Here is an 18,695-nt window from a genome sequence, read left to right as displayed (position 1 = left end):
TTCTGGGTGAGACCAAACAGAAGGGAGTTGCAATAGTCCAGGCGTGATGTCACAAGACAGTGAACAAGGATGGCAGTGGAATGGGGAGTAAGGGAGGGGCGGAGGCGGTTGATGTTGTGTAGGTGAAAATAAGCCGAGCGGGTAATGTTATTAATATGAGACTGGAAAGACAGGGTGCTATAGCTATTATAGAGAAGTATAAAGTTTAAACTCAACATATTGGTTCGAGATAATTGAAAGTTATCTATAATCTCTTCACTTGGCTTTTTTCCAACCAAGGTGCATGAAATATTCTCTCTCTCTCTCTCTCTCTCTCTCTCTCTCTCTCTCTCTCTCTCTCTCTCTCTCTCTCTCTCTCTCTCTCTCTAAAATACGCAATAAAGAACAGATATGTTTTAACCAAAGGTGCAGCACACATACAGTCTGTGTTAAAGTAAGATCATTGTTCTGTTGTTATTTTCTATTTGTTGAGCCTACTGAGACAGTTGGAGGTCAACTACTGTATCACTGGAATTACTCTGTTCTAACCACTGATTATTGAAAATAGTGGTTTGATTTGTTTCAGGTTAGAAAATTTTATTTGGAGCAATCAAAGTTTATTTTTGAGTTGTGTTGTATAACTTCTTTCACTTTAGTCTTTTAAATAATAGAATCTGCACATAAATTTAGGTTTTATCTATCTGATTACATTCACATTTTAAATAAAATTTTATGACCAGCTGTACTTGAGTAGAGTTTTTAAAAAGACTTTTTTTAATTGAGTAATTTCTTGGATGATTACTTTTTACTTTCACTTGTGTAAAAATCTGTTAAAGCAGTACCACTCCTACTTGAGTACATTTTTTGGGGACTCTACTCATTTTTGTGTTCCACATAAAATATCAAAATATTTTGCTTGATGTTTTCGAAATAAACTGGTGATTCTGGGTCATTCCACTAGGTGGCAGTATGTATTTTTGCCCTCTCGTAAAGTCTCGAAGAACAAGGCAACCCATCGCGCTTGCGCGTTTAGCTGTTGTGGCGAAAATGGCGGCACTGCTGTTGCAGGATCTGGATTCGTCCGAGCTATCTAAACTACCGACAACTCTTCAAAGCAAACTTGAGAAACTTTTATTAGACCGGCAGTATGAAATAGATTCTTTAAAAGCACTGCATGAACAGTTTCGGGTTGACAGCGGTGAGTTATTGGTGCTTTTTTGGCTAACTGTTGGTGCTAAACGTGCTTAGTACAGGGGGATGAGTGTTAATGGCGAAAAGTTTGTTTAATTTAAATAGTAATTGTTTTACTTCCGATTTATTTGCCTCTAATAATGCTAGTGGGTTATTGCAATAAACGTACTCTTTTAAAGCTGCTTAACGATTCGTAAAACCCCCGTTGGAAGCTAACTAAAGCTAACACCAGGCATTCCTTGAAGCTAATTGTTAGATTTGAGCTAGATAAGACAAAGTGCTTCTCAGTAAGTAGATTTATGCTTATAGTGTTGGTTACGTTTCTTGTACAGAGCAACAGTTTTTCGAAAAGGTTGATCAACTTCAGCGGTGTCAGGCTGAGCTTTTGTCTCAAGCTCAAGAACATCTTAAAGTCAAAGAGGATTTCACGAAGCTTGGTAAAACACTCCAGTTTTCTGATCTGATTTTAGCCTTTTCGAGTCTTATAAATCAACTTACTGTTAAACCTTTAATGCAGATGAAGAACTGAAAAGTGTTTGTGAGAAGAACAAGGAAAATGAGTCTGCGCAGGAGAAGTTGTCAACAGAGCAGGTAAGGCGACACCAACGAGCAAAGATAACTACGGTCATGATTAAATAAACTAGTCTTTAAACATTTTTGAAGTATCCATTGAAATCGAAAACACACGTATAAATAGATTGATCATTTTCATTATTTGCTAAACAATCAAATTTACATCTTTAAGTGAAATGGAAAAGTTATGTTTGAATAAGCGCACCTTATAAATTAATTTATTGTGGTGTGTTACATTATTTAGGACCTTTGGCCCACCTATCATTCTAAAACATGGCCCAAACTCCGATAACCATCATCTTTCAAACAGATTGCCTCCTGTTTGACTTTAATATGCTTTTGTTTTCAAATGCGGTCATTCAATGACTGCAGGGCAATTGTATTTTTATAGCGCAACAATGCAATTCAACGTGCGTTTACATGATTAACATGAAAATAAAACAAGCAAATACCTTGTATTGCAGTGGCAAAATAAGGTAAGGGAAAGCACTACCAGGTTTATAATGTTCCAGTTATTAATCAGCAGTTTTTCTGAAAGTTTGTTCAAGATTAGAGGAGCATAACAACTGAATGCTGCTTCTCAATGTTTGGTTCTGATTCTGGGGATGCAGAAACTAGAACCAGAAGGCCTGAGTGAACTGGAAGGTTCATCCACTATAGATCTTTATTGTATTGTGGTGCTGAGCCTTTCAGTGATTTATAAAGTAACAATAATATTTTAAAGTCTATTCTCTGACCTACAGGGAGTCCGTGTAAGGAAATATAGACATCATCACATCTCAATTACCAGGCTCAATAAATGGTCATGAAACTGTTTGTTTTATCCCAAATATGGTGCTGTGGATTATAGCCAAGCATTTCTACTTTGGTGTCATCTACTCAAGAAACTTATTGAAATAGTCTTTGCAACTTTGCAAAGACTATTTCCAACTCCAGCACTTTGCAGACCCAGTTTCTGCAGCCATGTTATTTTATCATGAACTTTAGCATTTAAAATGCTAAATGAGATGTGTAGTCTCTGAGATTGAACTCTTAGTTTAGTTTTTTTTTATTTTTTTTTTTTTTTTTTTTTTTTTTTTTTTTCAAATTAGGCACATTGCTTGGAGAGAATTTGCTTAAAATGTATAAAAACTGACACTTTTGCCTATTAATCTTTTTTTTAAACAAAAGTGCCTTAAAGAGAAACATTTATTAAACTATGTTTACAATGTGTGCAATAGTAGACAACAATTTTTTATTCTAATTCCTTTTAAATGAAGGAGAGGGTGTCTTATTCATCCTCTCTCATACACAAACAATTGAAATGGTTGAAAGCAAACATTGTGGCATCCGTACTTTGATGCTAGACTCAGTCTTGATTTAATAAAGTCAACCACATGACTAGGATTCAATTTAACGTGCTCCCACTGAATGTGTGTACAGACCAAAACAGCTGCAGATTTGTCACCACACTCTCAGATGGAATAAATACATATTCCCTAAACTCTAGCGCCATCACATTTAACACCTCCATTGTTTCTCTTCAGACTTTGCTTTCGAAAGCCAAAGAGGAATTGGAAGGAGAAAAGCGAGAACTTGTGAGGACACTGGAGAGGAGATCTCTGGAAGTTGAGAATTTAAATGGTAGGAATAAGATAATCTAACAGCATTATCATACATTTTTTATATTCTTTATTGGCATGTAAAAAGTTTATTGGACATATCAAGTTTTTTTGCTTTGTCAGATGACTTGAGGCAGCTGAATGATAAGTTAATGGAAGTCAACACTAGTAAGTTGGCTCTGCAGATGAAGCTGGATGAACTTGAAGCTGCAGAAGTAAACATTAAAGTGAGTTCTGAAGCGTTCTTTGTGTTCATTGAATATTACCCTTAAAAGCAAGCCTTTGATCAGAGCTGTCTGTCTCTCCAGTATAAGGAGAAGCGTATGGAACAAGAGAAGGAGCTGCTGCATGGCCAGATGTCTTGGCTTAAAGACGAACTGAAGGCAAAGACGGAGGGACTGCTCACCCTGTCCAGGGAAAGGGGGAATGAAATCTTGGAGCTGAAATGCAAACTGGAGAACAAGGAAGATGAGGTGAGAATCTTTTTATTTAATTTTATGTCATTCTGCTGTGATTCAGTTTGTGTTGTGATTTAAATTTCTAATCTTTTATCCAGTTTAACAATGTTATTTTTGATTTACAGTTAACCAAACTACAGGATCAAGTGACCAGTTTGAAAACCTCAAATGAACACCTTCAAAAGCAAAGTGAAGAGATGATCAACAAACTAAAAGAAGTGTGTATTTAAAAATTGCCTAAATTAAAGCTCCCAGTTTTAGTTTATTGTCACTAAATGCATGGAATGCATTACTTGTTTTGTTTTATTTTAGTTTTTTTGTATGTGTGTGCTTTTTGGATGCTTGTTCATTCTTTTTTTCTTTTCTTTTTTTTTTCAGGCAAAGGAGCAGCAGGCCATCACAGAGGAGAAGTTTCGAAACGAGCTGAATGCCAACATTAAACTTTCCAACTTATACAAGGTGTGGAGAAGCCTAAGAGTAAACTTTGTGCTCAGTCGCAGCGTTTTTTTAGAATAACATTTGACTCTTGTTCTGACAGGGTGCAGCAGCAGATTCTGAAGCAAAAAGTGAAGAGCTGAGTCGGGCGGTGGAGGAACTACACAAACTGTTGAAAGATGCTGGAGAAGGTGAAAGCTGAGAGTTTCAGTACAAACTTTGCTGAATTATCAAATTTTATACACAGCTTTGATTTCTTTTTTTATTGTGGATTTTTGTTCATCCATACTTTTGTTCATATTTCTGGTTCAGTTTTTGGCTGAATATTTGATTACTCTTCTTTAAAGAGTATTTAGTTAATTTAGATGGACTGATTTTTTTTGTCAAACAGAATCAGCTTTTAAGCACAGTCAGTAAATGATCAGAATTGCTATACTTGTGGATTTTTGGAGACCACATTTTTCATGTTATTTTAGTCTGATTTATTGATCCTAAAACCAATCTTGATATCAGTTTAATATCATTATTTTCTTTCATTACTTAAGATGTGAACCTTTGAGTCTAAATTTGTTCGGAACCGTCTCCAAAGTAATATCCCAGATCTAAATTTCCCTTTTAAATTGAAATAAAAGTTGAAATTAATAATTTAGAATTCAAAATTAATGATTAGCATTCCCTTAATAAATGCATGGAAACGTGTAGCTGCCAGTATCAAATATTATAAACAAAATATTGTCCTCTTTAGCCAACAAAGTTCTTGAGGAAAAGCTGCAGGAGATGAACGGCGCAGCGGACAAAACTGTTAACGAGTTAAAGGAGAAGATCCAGAGCCTTGAGAAAGAGCTGGACAACGCCAATGACCTGTTGTCAACTTCTAAACTCAGAGGTCAGTTGTGCTAAACTTACTTCATGTTCATATTTTAAAATGCATTTCAGTAGCACCACTCTTTAAAAACCTTTTTTCTGATCAGGACCTGCTGGTGCGAGCGTGGTGGCAGAGGACCAGATCACAACAATGTCTCCAACAGCTGCTGCTGTGTCCAAAATAAAACCTGGCATGAAGCTGACTGAAGTAAGCAAATCAGCTTCCTGGTTGCAGCCGTCATTCAGACCATTTCCACGAAGTCTGAGAACATAAAATTTGCTCCATCATTTTCCCTCATTGCAAATGGGAACAAAGAAAAATAAGAATGGAAAACATTTACATTTATAAACGCTTCACCGTGTTCTATTTTACAGAACATAAAATTCAGACTTTTAATTCTAATGTAGTCTGGAACTGTTTGTAATTTTCAATATAATGCAAACATTTTTTATGTTTAGAATGTTGCCAAGCAATTTCTTCGTCAACATGCTTGACCAAGCGAGTCGTGTGTTTGCAGTTGTACACGGCGTATCTGGAGAGCCAGGAGCAGCTGCAGCTGGAGCGGCTGGAGAACAAGCGCGTCAACAAATATCTGGATGACATTGTGCAGGAAGTCGAAGCCAAGGCCCCCATCCTGAAGCGGCAGAGGGACGAACACGAGCGCATGCAGAAGTCGGTGGCCAGTCTGTCAGCCAAGCTGGAGCAAGCCGTTAAGGTACGTGACGTTAACGAGGTGCAGGTCTGTATGGGTTTATATTTTCCTTAACATTGGACTAAAAAAATATTAAGTTGATACTTTTATGTAAATGACATGTTCAGTTTTTCACATTAGAACTACAAACGTTAGTGTACTATGGAGAGATTTTATGTGGTAGACCAACAAAAAGTTATGCATTACTATGGATGAAAAAGGGCCAAAGTTCAAACCCCATTTTTTATCTGGATATCAGAATAATAGATTATTAACATAAACAATAGTAGAAGCATTAATCATTTTCTTTCCTCTACACAATCAGTCACTGCTTTGTGTTGGTGCATCACATAAAATCCCAGTGAAATTAGTTGAAGTTTGTTGCTGTTATGCGACAAAGTGCAAAAAGGTTCAAGCATCGGTCTTGCTTCTGCCGGGTCCTGAAAGTTTTATGCTTTATTTTACAGGAAGTTCACCGTCTGCAGAACGAGGCTGACGAAGCCAATAAGCGATCCACTCTCCTGGAAAGAGACAACCAGAGATATGAACTCCAGGTGGCTGACATGGCTCAACAGGTGGGTTCAAGCTCCTCATCCACCTTTATGCATTTTTAATTGTCCTTGGAGATTAAATGGATCTAAAATCCTTTATTCATCCTGCCAGGTTCGAGTGCTGCTCATTGAGCTGGAAGAGGCCCGTGGAAACCACGTGCTTCAGGAGGAGGAAGTGAGCTCAGCCGACATCAGCAGCACATCAGAGGTCATCAGCCAACACCTGGTGACCTTCCGCAGCGTGGAGGAGCTCCAGAAGCAAAACCAGCGACTTCTCGTGGCCCTCAGGGATCTGAGTGACGCCCAGGAGAAAGAAGAGCAGGAGAGCACTGGCAATAAGTGCGTCTGTTACATCTTTAATATCTTCCCAGATGGAGGAATAAAATCCCTACAAATCTGATTCTAAATCTGATGGTGTGCTCTTCTAGGCGTGCGGAGCTGGAGCAGAGTTTGGAGAAAGCCCAGGCAGAGTTGGAGTCGCTGAAGGAACAGCGCAGCCAGCAGATTAAGATGACAGAGTCTATCGTGAGGCAGAGGGACCTGTACCGTGTGCTGCTGGCTCAGGCAACGGGAGTCGCTTTCCCTCAACAAGGTGAGGCAATGATCACAATCCGCCTTTGCATCTATTTGAATGAAGGTCCTATGTTGGAAACTTCCAATTTAAATGTAATTTTGATTTCCAGCATTTCAGTCTACTTTTTTTGTCCAATAAACCTTTTACTGATATGGCTTCACTCATGTTATTGACATGTGTAGGAACACCGCCGGAGGAGTTTTCTCTGACATCGACCCCCCGACGTTCACCAACAACCACTCCCACCACTGGAGCTCCCACTGCACTCGTGACCATGGCCGAGTCTGTCGAGGCGCTGGAGGCCAAGGCAGCGCTGCGGCAGGTGACCAACAACTTATGCACAATTTGCAAGTGTTTGCATTTGAATTTTGTGCATTTTAGACTTGCAGCTAAAACTCAAGAAGCTAAATGTTTCATTCCTGAATGTACAGAATCCTATAAAATCATACAAGAAAACATAAAAAATTTTTAACTGGAAGAGTTTTTATTTTAGTCATGTGTGGAAAAACAATCACATGACTAAAATAATGTGATTATTATTTTAATCAAAATAATAATCGGTCAGAAATACAGTATTTTGACCTGTATTTTTGTAAATGATCAGTAGGTTTAGGATGGCCACCAGATGGCGTTGTTCACTCTACAGAGAAGAGTTCTCTGCAAACCATTTCTTGTGTTTGCAAGGAATCAAAGTGTTGTAAAAAATATCTTAAGTCTTTCTTTACCAAGTTGCAGAGGAAAAAATAATTATCACTGCTAAAGCATATATGGTAACACTTTATTTGAAGGGGTGTGCATAAGACTGACATGACACTGTCATAAACATGACATAACACCTGTCATGAGCATAAAGAAGTCTTGATGAATGTTTATAACAGTTGTCATGAAGTGTCATTCGGTAAATAATGACACTTTTAATCCAAAGTTGCTCTAAAAGTTGCATTAAAAGTCCATTAAAAATGCCAACTTTGCATGATTTTGTAAATAATGACAATTCAACACCACAGAACTGCTGCAAACAGATTTTCTTTAAAAACTCATATTTTGACATGGAAAAACTTGACATGGTATGAATTAAGTTTTACTGTTTTGTAGTTACTTTATCCCTCCTCAAACAGAAGATAAATATATATGAAAGTAAATACATTTGTCTGGTTTTATGTTCAGTTGCAGGAAGTGTTCTCTGCTTATAAGAAGGAGCGGCTGGACAGCGATAAGGCGATGAACGAGCAGAATGAGAAGCTGCAGGAGCAGCTCTCTGACCTCCGCTCTCAAAATGCCAAAACATCAACTCAGCTAGAGTTTGCATCAAAGAGGTAAAGTTCAGTGAACCAGATCTAGTTCTTGTAAACTGCTTAGAAAATAAATTAGATTGTGCAGAAATGTTACTCCCCTGACTTCTGCCTCTGCAGGTATGAGATGCTGCAGGATAACGTTGAGGGCTACAGGAAAGAGATCGCCTCACTTAGAGAGAAAGAACAGAAGACGGCCGCCGCCACACAAAAACTTGAGCAGAGTGTCCACACGCTAAATGAAGATCTGAAAGCTGCAAAGGAGAAACTTACCTTGACTGAGGTTCGCTAGCTTGTTTCCTACTGTGCACTGGAAAGAACCTAAGAAGCGTTTAGTGGTTAAATGAAACATCTGCAGAATGTGTTGATGTTTTTTCTCCAGTTAATCAACTGTCAGAATAAACGATAGAATAATCGATTACTAAAATAATCATTACAGCCGCGGTTTCTATTCACTAATTAGTTGACTTCTAAATCTATTGAGCACACTGTATTTTATTTAGCAATATCAGAGTAAGGAACATTTGTGCATTTCTCAGTTTTTAGTCTTTTATTTGTGAAGCATGTTGAAAATAGCATATCATTCTCTTCACACGTCACAATTATGCGCTTCTGAAGTCTTTTGAGGGCCCCTTTTTCTGAGGTGAATCGAGCTACCTCATAATTTATCTCATCTCATCACTCAGGGTCAGGCTGAGAAGCTGCGCAAGGAGAGAGACATGCTGAAGCTGGTGGAGTCTAGGCTGAACCAGGAGAAAGAGACGTTTGTGAGCCAACAGCAGAACCAGAACCTGCTGCTGACCAATCTCCAGACCATACAGGTAACTGAAGACTTACCTTTACCTACTGCAGTAAGGATTAGGTAGCAGAAGCTGGAAATGTCTGTCATTTTGTACTTCAGGCCACTCTGGAGCGGTCTGAGGCCGACGCACGTCAGCGTCTCAACGGCCAGATCGAAAAGCAGGAGCTGCAGATCTCCCAGCTTCAGAAGAAGCTGGAGCAGGAAGTGGAACAGCGCCATCTGTGCAGCAGAAACCAAGAAGTAAACACCATGTCGGAGTTATTTTCTGAAATCAATTGATGTCATGTGTACATACACAAAGAAAACTTTATTTTTTAATCTGCAGATTCAACTAATGGACGCCAAGAGGCAGCTGGAGACGCAGGTGGCCTTACATCAGAAAACCAAAGAGCTGCTGAATGCGGCTGAGTTGGAGCTCAACACCCTGAGGATGCAGCAAGGCCGCCCCGAGGCACGCCACACCCTGGGCTCTCCACCCACACCCGTCTTCAGAGGTTAGCATAAATACTTTTATTTTTCTACTTAGATTTTTATTAACATTTTCACTGGACACCAACATGTAAGGATATACCACAGACATTTCACAGCATATTGCAGCCCCGCCTCACAGCATCAGGAACATAAAGTAAACATATATTTAGACAGAAGAAAATGATAAAAAGGAAACAAAACATCTCAGTTGCAAGGGTCTGGAATCTAGAAGCGTCTTTTGATAATTATGTTGGATTTCATTATGTCTCTTCTTGGATGTCATAAAGAATGAAGACCAGGTGTTTCCTTAACAATATTCAGTCGTTGTATTGAGGGAGCAGTTAACTGGGACCAGCTCCTTGTTGTGGCTTTTGTTTATAAGCAATTAATAGAATATTAAAGAAGTACACATCTTCCTTCAAAAGTTCATTTTTATATTTACAAAATGAATTGTCTGAAAATCTTTTGTTACTGGGTACCCACAATTTGTGCCTCTGTCACGATAACAGATTTTGCTGGACAATAAATTGTCCCAGAACTTGTGATAAACGATAATATTGTTGTTTTGAGACCATTTTCAAGTAATATAATAATAATGTCATAATAAAGTAAGAACACATTCTGAAACATCAATAAACTTTAAGTAGGGAATTGGAAGACATTAATTAAAAAACAACAAATAAATTATGAAGTCTCTGTAAACAAAATTGTCTTTCAAAAAAAGGGACAGTTCAGAGACTGAAGATCRGTTTTGGGAGAAAAGAGAAAAACGATAAATCAAGTAAATTAAAATTGAGTTTCTTTTAATTTTTAATGCGATTAATTGATTTATGGTTTATGGTGACAGGCCTACCCACAGATTCTTTAAATTGTAGCATTCACATGTCTCCATATCAAGTCTAATTTTTGACACTCAGAATATATGTGCATTATTTGCTTCTACATTTCCACAGAAATAATACAGAAGCAAATATGGAAACCCTGGTTTACTTTCTCTTTATCTAGTGAGATTTTTCCACCCAAACTCTCCCCACAGTTTGTTGTTCTGCTCTGACTTATGCAAACGTGTTGCCATTCTTCTGATGTCATTTCCATTTACGCTTCTTTTTCCCAGTTATTTTTTTTATATGCACGGTTGATGTTTGTGTATTTTCTTGGCATAAATACTTTTACTAGAACTATGCAGAAGAACTGTATAGTTTATTGTTTAAAGTGTATTTAAACATAAACATGTCTTCACTGGATGTTATAAAGTCTGCTTAAATGAAGCAGTTAATTGGCTCACTTTCAGATTATTTAAATGTGCGTGCAAAGAATGTTAATAAAACACAATTACACCGTTTTCTTTTTAACGGTTGTCTGTATTGTGGTGGTTTGACCCAGTTGTAGATGCCCCAGTTTTAGGTTATTTGATGGTTTCAGCCACACTTTTTTTTTTTTTACTTGAGACTTGAAATGATTTGGTTTTTCCTGTAGGGAAAAATGCATGCTCCCCAAGCTGTTCTGTCTTGTTGCAGGCCTGCAGGGTTCAGATCAAGAGAGGGAGGAGCTCCAGGGCCGCCTGCAGCTGGCTGAAACCCAGGCAGAGGAACTGGCAGAGAGCCTGAGGGCCGCCACCTCCAGCATGGAGCAGTACAGAGCCATGGCTCAAAGCTTGGAGGAGTCCCTGGAGACAGAGAAGCAGGTCAGGACGCCGTGTAGACACCACCAGTTTACAGGACTGTCACATCATAAACTGCTTACATGTTTTACCATCCTCAGTGCTGTAAAGCCAGTTATAGAGAAATTCCTTTTGGTTTTATACATTTAATCACTTTATTTTTATGCCAAAACAGTGATGGAAAAACACTTAGCCATGAAAGCACGCACAAAGAGCCGCCTCACAATACTATAAATTGTTTAAAAACAAGATTTTATGAATGGCAGTAATATTTTGGAAACAAATCGTAGTGTCTAAACAGACCATATCAAATTAGGGCTGGCAACATTTCTTTTTGTCATTCACAGCAAAAACACAAAATCTCACAAAGTATTTCTGTTTTAGCTTCTATTGCAAATATCTTAGTACGCTGGAAAAAWGACAAAACTAACTTACAAGTAACTTTTCAGTGAGATATAAATCAATGGTTCCTTAATATTAATGAAGAAGTGTGAGCTATGAGTGAAATTATCTGCCAGTGGAACAAAACTTTATTTTTTTTACATACAAGTGAAATAATCTTTTTTATCATTATTAAGGATTTATTGACTTAAAACAATTTTCTACATGTTGCTGAAAAGTTACTTGTAAGTTAGTTTTGTCTTATTTCAAGATGTTTTTCTAGAAACTAGACCAAAAATACTTGGTAAGATTTTGTTTTTGCAACGTTCCCATAAATTACTCCCAATATACTAAAGAAGTATTAATTTAAATGGTCAAAAAAAAGTTTGGTTCCTGATGTTGCTTGGAAAACAGAAGTCCTCCTCTTGATTTTTATCTTCATTTCTTCTGACGGTTGTGTTGACTTCTTGCCCACTCCCCAGGTAACGGAGCAGGCTCGCCTGTCAGTGGAGGCTTGTTTGAAGGAAGCTCAGGAGCGACACCGGACGCTGGAAGAGAAACTCCAGGAAGCAGAGAAGGAAAAGCAGGACTTGGAGGAGAGCAAGAGAAAAGACCTGGCATCTCTGGAGGAGCAGGTATGAAATCCACCATCATCAAACTATGGAAACAGCTGGAGATCATAAATTAGCATGATGGGCTTCTACTTTATCTCACACTTTTTGTGACATATCTACTGGTTTGTGTGTTAGATTAATGACCTGAAGAGCAGCCTGGGCGGTGCGCAGACAGATCACCAGGCCGTGCTGCAGCAGCTGGCTGTAGCTGAAGCCCAGAAGCAGCAGGCTCTACAGGACAGAGAGGAGCAGGTAAGAATAACCCAACAAACGGCAGTTTAGTTTGTCTTCAAGCATCTGTGAGGATATTGCAACATGCAGGGGCAAGGTAATAAATTAAAACATTTAAAAATTTGTTTGTTTTTTTTATTCTAGCATTAATACTTATGTCAATTAATATACCTAGGTGTTTATTCATTATAAGGCAATAAAAAAGAAACCATGTAAACGACAAAGTGGTGAAGAGCTACAATAGTCTTCATAACTGATTGTAGTAGTGTACAGAAAATTAGTGGAACAAAATAAAATTCAAAATTTTCTTCTTAGCAGGAGGAGAAAGTTATTCATTTTGCTCTTTGCATCATTTAACCCATTTTCCTTAAGAATTATGAAGTTTATACTCCTAATATTTCACCTAATCTATCAGTTTTTATAATGTGCATAGTGGCTGTAGCATTTTTCCTAAAATCCACACAAAAATGTAAGTGTGATAAAAACCACAGAATGATCCAGACTCTTTTGACTTCTGGTTTAAAACCTGCCTTGTTTGTTCCATACTGTTTGCTATTTACACTCTTATATCTAACTTTTCATTTAGTGATCATGACACAGAATAAAACACAGAAAGGTGTTTACAATAAGTTACTGTTTAATATGCGTTTCACTTTTTAAGTTGAATTCCCTTAATTATTTAAGTTTTTAGTGATATTTGCCTTTTATTGACACATACCCGTGTTTATAGTTTATGCATTTAAGACATAGACTAATTGAAAACAACCAGTGTAGTAAATGTAATTGGTAGTAATAGTGAAACACTGATTCAATCAGAGAAAAATGCTCATTTGTCTTTTGATGTTTTATTTAGACAGAGTAAAAGGCAAATCATTTATTCTCAGACATCAAACTAGAGAGAGAAGCAGAAGAGTAAGAAGTGAAACTCAAATCATCTCTAATCATCTTTTTAGTAACACACACTGCCGCCTCCCATCCAACTCCCTCATCTCAAGGCGTCTTTTTCTCATTCTTCTCACAAAGAAACATCTGCGCCCCTGAACCAAAAACCCGGTTCAGAGACTAAAACCACCTCAGAAAACTTTTGTTATCAGTTCCATTCTCACAGTAATAAGCCAAAGTTGTTATTTTGTCAAAACACCAGCTAGATTGGTGCTGATGGAGCTTGTTGGGAGTCCTGCACAAGAACAACAAATGAAATCTTTTTCTCCCTCCTCCAAGGCTAAGCTGGCCGCTGAAGCTCAAGATAAATACGAGCGGGAGATGATGCTGCACGCAGCTGACGTGGAGGCCCTGCAAGCCGCCAAGGCTCAGGCCCTGCAGGCCACCGAGCTCAGAAACCAGCTGGAGGAGAAAGTCCAGCGAGTTGGCGCTGAGCTGCTGGAGGCCAGAGTCTCCTGGGAGGTGCAGGAAAAGATCCTCAAGGTTTGGTCAAAACAAGCTACTGCCAAAAAAAATTTAAATTAAGAAATTATTAATTGTTTTTGTTCTTGATTGATTTACTGTGGCCACGATATCTTATAGGAGGAAACATCTAAGATGGAAAGTCGCTATGAGGAGCTGCAGAGGCAGAACACCCTCCTGCATGAGCAGGTCCAAACCATGAGCACCAAGATGGCCGCCAATATTCAGCGTGCCGCCAATGAGAGCTCGCTGAACGTTTCTTTGAGTGAAGAGGGAAAATCTCAAGACCAGCTGCTTGAGATTCTAAGGTAAGCCGGATAATTTTCCCCCTTCAAAGTTTTCTCTAGTTTTTCTGAAAAACCCTGAAAGTCTTTCTCTTCTGTACTGATTAATATGTGCTGCGTTTCTTGGTGCCCCGCCCATTCTTGGTGTTTATTTTTCAATTTTATTCTAATTTTCCTACGCAGTTTTGTTCGTCGGGAAAAGGAGATGGCTGAATCTCGGTTTGAGGTGGCGCAAGGGGAGAGCTTACGTCACCGTCTGAGAGTTGAACACTTGGAACGAGAACTTAGGGAGGTGCAGGACAGTCTGACTGCTGCAAGGGAGAGAATGCAGGTGTGTTTCAAAACTTACACTATTAACTTATTATCAAAATAAGTTTCCAAACACATGTTCTGCTTCTAATCCCCCTGACTTGTCTCAGGTGACTGCAAAGACTCTGGCCCAGCATGATGAGCTGATGAAGAAGACTGAAACCATGAATATCTTAGTGGAGACTAACAAGATGCTGAGAGAGGAGAAAACCAAAATGGAGCAGGAACTGCAGCAAACTCAAGCTAAGGTGTTCACCTCATTTTATTGGAAAAAGCTGGTTGAACTCTTTGTGCATCTGTTGCTCAGTTACAGTAAGGAATTTATGTTCTCACATATATAAGCTTCATAAATTTCATCTTAATTTTGAGCCTTAAATGAACTATTTTCTCTGGTTTTATACCAAGATGATATAACTATGTGCCCAAGTTTGAATTTTCACTAATAATCACATGGTCAAAAATATACAGAAGGGCTCAAATATAAACTCCCATTAATATTTTCAGTTTCTGCTCTGTTTATGGGTGCATTTTAGCCTGGATATATAATTTGTATCTTGTGCAAATTAAAGTAAAATCTTAAATAAACTCCAACTTGCGCAAATAATTATTTAAAAAAAATTCAGCTATGTCATCATGCCAGCATATGAACAAAATAGTTGAAATGCACCAATATAAAAAATAAAATAATGACTTTCATGCCCATGATGAAGACATCAACTGGAACTGCAACAGTGTACACTGAGCTGTTAGATTTATCTCTAAATTCATTGTTTGAACGTTTCTTCACACTCAACTCAAGAATGTTGCGCGTTTCAGGTGCAAAAGATGGAGTCGGACGTCTTTCCTCTGCAGCAAAGCAACTCTGAGCTGAGTGAGAAAAACGGCATGCTGCAGGCGGAGAAGGCGATCCTGGAGGAGGACATAAAGCGCTGGAAGGCTCGAACTCAGGTCAGTTTAGACATGAGAGGTTAAAGAAAAATATGGGAAATTACATGGAGTGGTACATGACATTAATGACAAAGAAAAGAAACATCACAGAGCAAACAGAGAAAAAGAAACAAAGTATTGTTTTTAAGAATGAGTATTATTAACCATGTGTGCATGTGCAAAGAAAAAGAGAGAACACTGACAATAATAATAATAAATCAGTAAATTGTATGTATTTTCTACTTTGATATTTTTAAAAAAGTCCTAAAAATAAAAAAAAAGTCTGGGAAAGTTTTACGTTTATCGTGTTTCCTGCAGAATTTGCTGAGTCAGCAAAAAGATTCGGACCCTGACGAGTACAAACGTCTCAACACCGAGAAAGAGCAACATCTGAAACGCATACAGCAGCTCACGGAGGAAAACTCTCGACTTAAAGCTGAGTTGAACAAGTAAGAGACTTTTTTTTTCTCTCTTTTGTGACGAAACATTGTTTAATCAAGTTACCAAAATGTTGACTTTTGTGGATGCCGTCACTTATTTTTCTCCAACCTAGCTAATATCTTCTTGTCCTTGTCGCTGTACAGGTTAAATAACATGACAACGTCGCTCCAGGGACAAATGCAGAACCTGCGTGAAGGCATGGGTAAGGCAAACGACGACAGAACTGTCTTGAGGAAGGACCTGGAGACTAAAAACCAGGAAATCCAAGAAAAGGTGCGAACCATCACCCAGGTGAAGAAAATCGGACGGCGCTACAAGATGCAGTATGATGAACTAAAGGTGCAACATGACAAGGTAAGGGTTTCTCTCTGCCTCGGTTTAAACACTTAGGAGAAAATGCATAGTTGATTGAATCAATAACAAAAAAAAAATCACCTACTGATAAAAATCTTAGACAAATTATTTTATAACAAGATAATTAAAAGGTTTTATTGCCTTCTTGAGCTGATAGGAATGATTTATATTAGGAGAACAGATTATATGATGCCCTGCTGCGAGGGAGCAGTTGCTCCAACACAAATATTCCTCAAACAGACAAAATGATTACAGGGTTGCCATTTTAAATTGCCTTCAGCATCTTAAATTAGCGATTAGTGTAGCTGGTAAACCGTTACTCAATTGCAGAACAAGGCCAACATTTCCAGTCTGATTTACCCTTTCTCCATTTGTTATTGAACATACTAACTTTGCAGTACTCTGATCAGCCTTACTTGTTTTTGTAAAACGTATTGCTCACTCTATTGCTTTTGCAAACTGAATGAACGGAACAAACAAGTAAACTTCATTATTAAACTATTTACTGATACTAAAAATAGCCAGTCCTCTTCACTGTGCCACTACAACTGATTTCTCTCTCCATCTCCTCTGATATCTCTTTTTACGTCCTGAAGCTCGTTGCTGAGGCCGCTGCAGGCCCATCCCAAGTCGACGAGGCACATCAGGCTTCAGCTCAAGAGCTGCAGAGCGTAAAAGACTCCCTGAATCAGGCGGAGACCAGAACCAAAGAACTGGAGGGACAGCTGGAGAACATCAACAAGGTTAAACATCACAAGTGTCGAGAATAAAAAAAAACAAACACATGAAACTTCTAAGACTCATTTTGACTTTGATTAAGGCATTTCTGATGTCTAGATTAATAAATTGTTTTGTGACCCTTCAGGTGGTCACAGAGCGGGAGACTGAGCTGCGTAACGTCCAGGAACAATCGTCCAGGCTGCAGACGGAGCTGAACCGCCTGAGGCAGGAGCTGCAGGAGAAAACGACCCAGGAGGAAAGTCTGAGACAGCAGATGGCCGAAAAGGACGAGAAAACACGAAAGGCGCTTCTGGTTGCCAGACAGAAGATTAGCCATGTCACCGGTGAGAGGATTTTCTCATATTGCAACATGTTGCGTCCAACAAAAACTTAAGAATTGCCAAATCATGAACAAGGTTCAGACGGGTGCTTGAAATCCTTGAATTTCAATTAGGTGTTTTCAGGATTTGGAAAGTTCTTGATATTCAGACTGTGCAGTTTTCTAATAAAGTGCAACCCAACATTTGATTAAAAGCCTAAATTTACAGTTGAAATGAGATATCTAAAGATAATTAAAAGACATATACAGATTTTTTATCACAGTTTAAAGTTAAATCAAACCAATTTTTTCTTGTTTTTGTTCAGCTAGAATTACCAAAACTATTTTTATTTGCTAAATACAAGAAAGAGATTTTTTTTGTAACTTTCTTGAACCAGTCAGGTATGAGAGGAATATTTAAAAACATAAAACTTTGTTGTATTTTAGTTTACCTTGTTCCTGCTGTAGAATAGTATCGCAAGATATTATTAGTAACAATAATAAATCTAAAAAAAAAAAATTTGTTTTTATCTCCAAAATGTGATGTTTGAAAATTTACCTGGAGAGATGCCTGAATTTTACTCTGGGAAAAGTGTGCAAATCAAAATAAAATGTTTGTTTCCAGTATTGCTATATTAATTGCCTTTAAATGCTTTGCTTCCAGCCACCAAAGAGCAGCTGCAGCGCGAGAACGAGGAGCTGAAGCAGCAGCGTGAGGAGCTGGAGGTGCGAGTGAGCGCTCTCAGGTCTAATTATGAGGGCCGTCTCAGCCGACAGGAGCGGGAGCTCAGAGACCTGAGGGGTCAGCAGGAGAGACAGGAGCAGAGAGACGAGCCCCCCGAGGCGGGGCCAAGCAAGGTGAACGACCTCCACCACATCTCCATAGCACACACACTGGAAAACAGCAGAAATCTTCAAAGATTAGAAACCACGACAGCCATACTTTGCATAGCAACCTAACCTGTATTTTTCAGATGTATGTAAAAAATGCATCTTTGTTTGTTGGATTTGTGAAATTTCTGTCCCAGTCTTTTGCGCTTTCTAAACAAATGTTTCTTTTCTCACTTTAGACTCAAGAGCAACAAAGGACGACAGAACAGAGGCAGATCAGTCTGAAGACGACCCCAGCTGCAGACAGGGGCAGGTAAGTGTTAAAATTAATCCTCAAATTTCCGCTGACGTCATTCTACAGAATGAAGACGTTTACTTTCATTCGTAAAKGTTAGGAAATTAATTTTTTTCTACAATTACAGTTCATGCGGGTGCTTAAAATCCTTGAAAATGCTCCAATTACAGTTAGATGTTTTCAATATCTGGAAAATGCTCAATTTCTGTATTAAGTGTTTGATTGTCAGACTGCACAGTTTTATAATGAAGTGTAATCTAACACTTGATTGAGCGTTAAAAACCCAAGTTAGGAAAAAACTACATTTGAAACCAGATATTTTTATGCACCTAACAAAAAGACAAACACATTTTTTTCAAACTATTTGAAGTTAAATCAGACTAAACTTTAGATCGGTTAGCATTAAACAAAATTATTTCCATTTGCTACATGCCAGAAAACT

General features: G+C 38.3%; 1 protein-coding gene across 2 annotated transcripts in view; it reads left to right on the top strand.

The window, feature by feature from the left end:
• The first annotated feature begins 997 nt into the window (after positions 1-997).
• The window catches only part of tprb (translocated promoter region b, nuclear basket protein), a 27,843-nt gene continuing 10,145 nt past the window's right edge, over positions 998-18,695 (top strand). For both annotated transcript variants that reach the window (XM_008415160.2, XM_008415159.2), the window contains exons 1-35: positions 998-1,177; positions 1,503-1,607; positions 1,688-1,761; positions 3,270-3,366; positions 3,468-3,571; positions 3,653-3,817; positions 3,928-4,020; positions 4,181-4,261; positions 4,341-4,428; positions 4,983-5,123; positions 5,209-5,309; positions 5,620-5,817; positions 6,261-6,368; positions 6,457-6,683; positions 6,773-6,936; positions 7,101-7,240; positions 8,086-8,234; positions 8,331-8,493; positions 8,897-9,031; positions 9,112-9,252; positions 9,338-9,506; positions 11,001-11,167; positions 12,007-12,159; positions 12,274-12,390; positions 13,591-13,794; positions 13,894-14,081; positions 14,241-14,388; positions 14,477-14,614; positions 15,183-15,314; positions 15,612-15,742; positions 15,878-16,088; positions 16,685-16,831; positions 16,954-17,152; positions 17,792-17,985; positions 18,198-18,271. In XM_008415160.2, the coding sequence (XP_008413382.1) occupies positions 1,027-1,177; positions 1,503-1,607; positions 1,688-1,761; positions 3,270-3,366; positions 3,468-3,571; positions 3,653-3,817; positions 3,928-4,020; positions 4,181-4,261; positions 4,341-4,428; positions 4,983-5,123; positions 5,209-5,309; positions 5,620-5,817; positions 6,261-6,368; positions 6,457-6,683; positions 6,773-6,936; positions 7,101-7,240; positions 8,086-8,234; positions 8,331-8,493; positions 8,897-9,031; positions 9,112-9,252; positions 9,338-9,506; positions 11,001-11,167; positions 12,007-12,159; positions 12,274-12,390; positions 13,591-13,794; positions 13,894-14,081; positions 14,241-14,388; positions 14,477-14,614; positions 15,183-15,314; positions 15,612-15,742; positions 15,878-16,088; positions 16,685-16,831; positions 16,954-17,152; positions 17,792-17,985; positions 18,198-18,271 (4,997 nt within the window). In that variant the 5' untranslated portion in view covers positions 998-1,026. The remainder of the gene's footprint in view (positions 1,178-1,502; positions 1,608-1,687; positions 1,762-3,269; positions 3,367-3,467; positions 3,572-3,652; positions 3,818-3,927; positions 4,021-4,180; positions 4,262-4,340; positions 4,429-4,982; positions 5,124-5,208; positions 5,310-5,619; positions 5,818-6,260; positions 6,369-6,456; positions 6,684-6,772; positions 6,937-7,100; positions 7,241-8,085; positions 8,235-8,330; positions 8,494-8,896; positions 9,032-9,111; positions 9,253-9,337; positions 9,507-11,000; positions 11,168-12,006; positions 12,160-12,273; positions 12,391-13,590; positions 13,795-13,893; positions 14,082-14,240; positions 14,389-14,476; positions 14,615-15,182; positions 15,315-15,611; positions 15,743-15,877; positions 16,089-16,684; positions 16,832-16,953; positions 17,153-17,791; positions 17,986-18,197; positions 18,272-18,695) is intronic.

Source organism: Poecilia reticulata, linkage group LG8 (assembly GCF_000633615.1).
Source record: "Poecilia reticulata strain Guanapo linkage group LG8, Guppy_female_1.0+MT, whole genome shotgun sequence".
Taxonomy (NCBI): Eukaryota; Metazoa; Chordata; class Actinopteri; order Cyprinodontiformes; family Poeciliidae; genus Poecilia; species Poecilia reticulata.
This window is presented reverse-complemented; position numbering and strand designations above follow the sequence as displayed.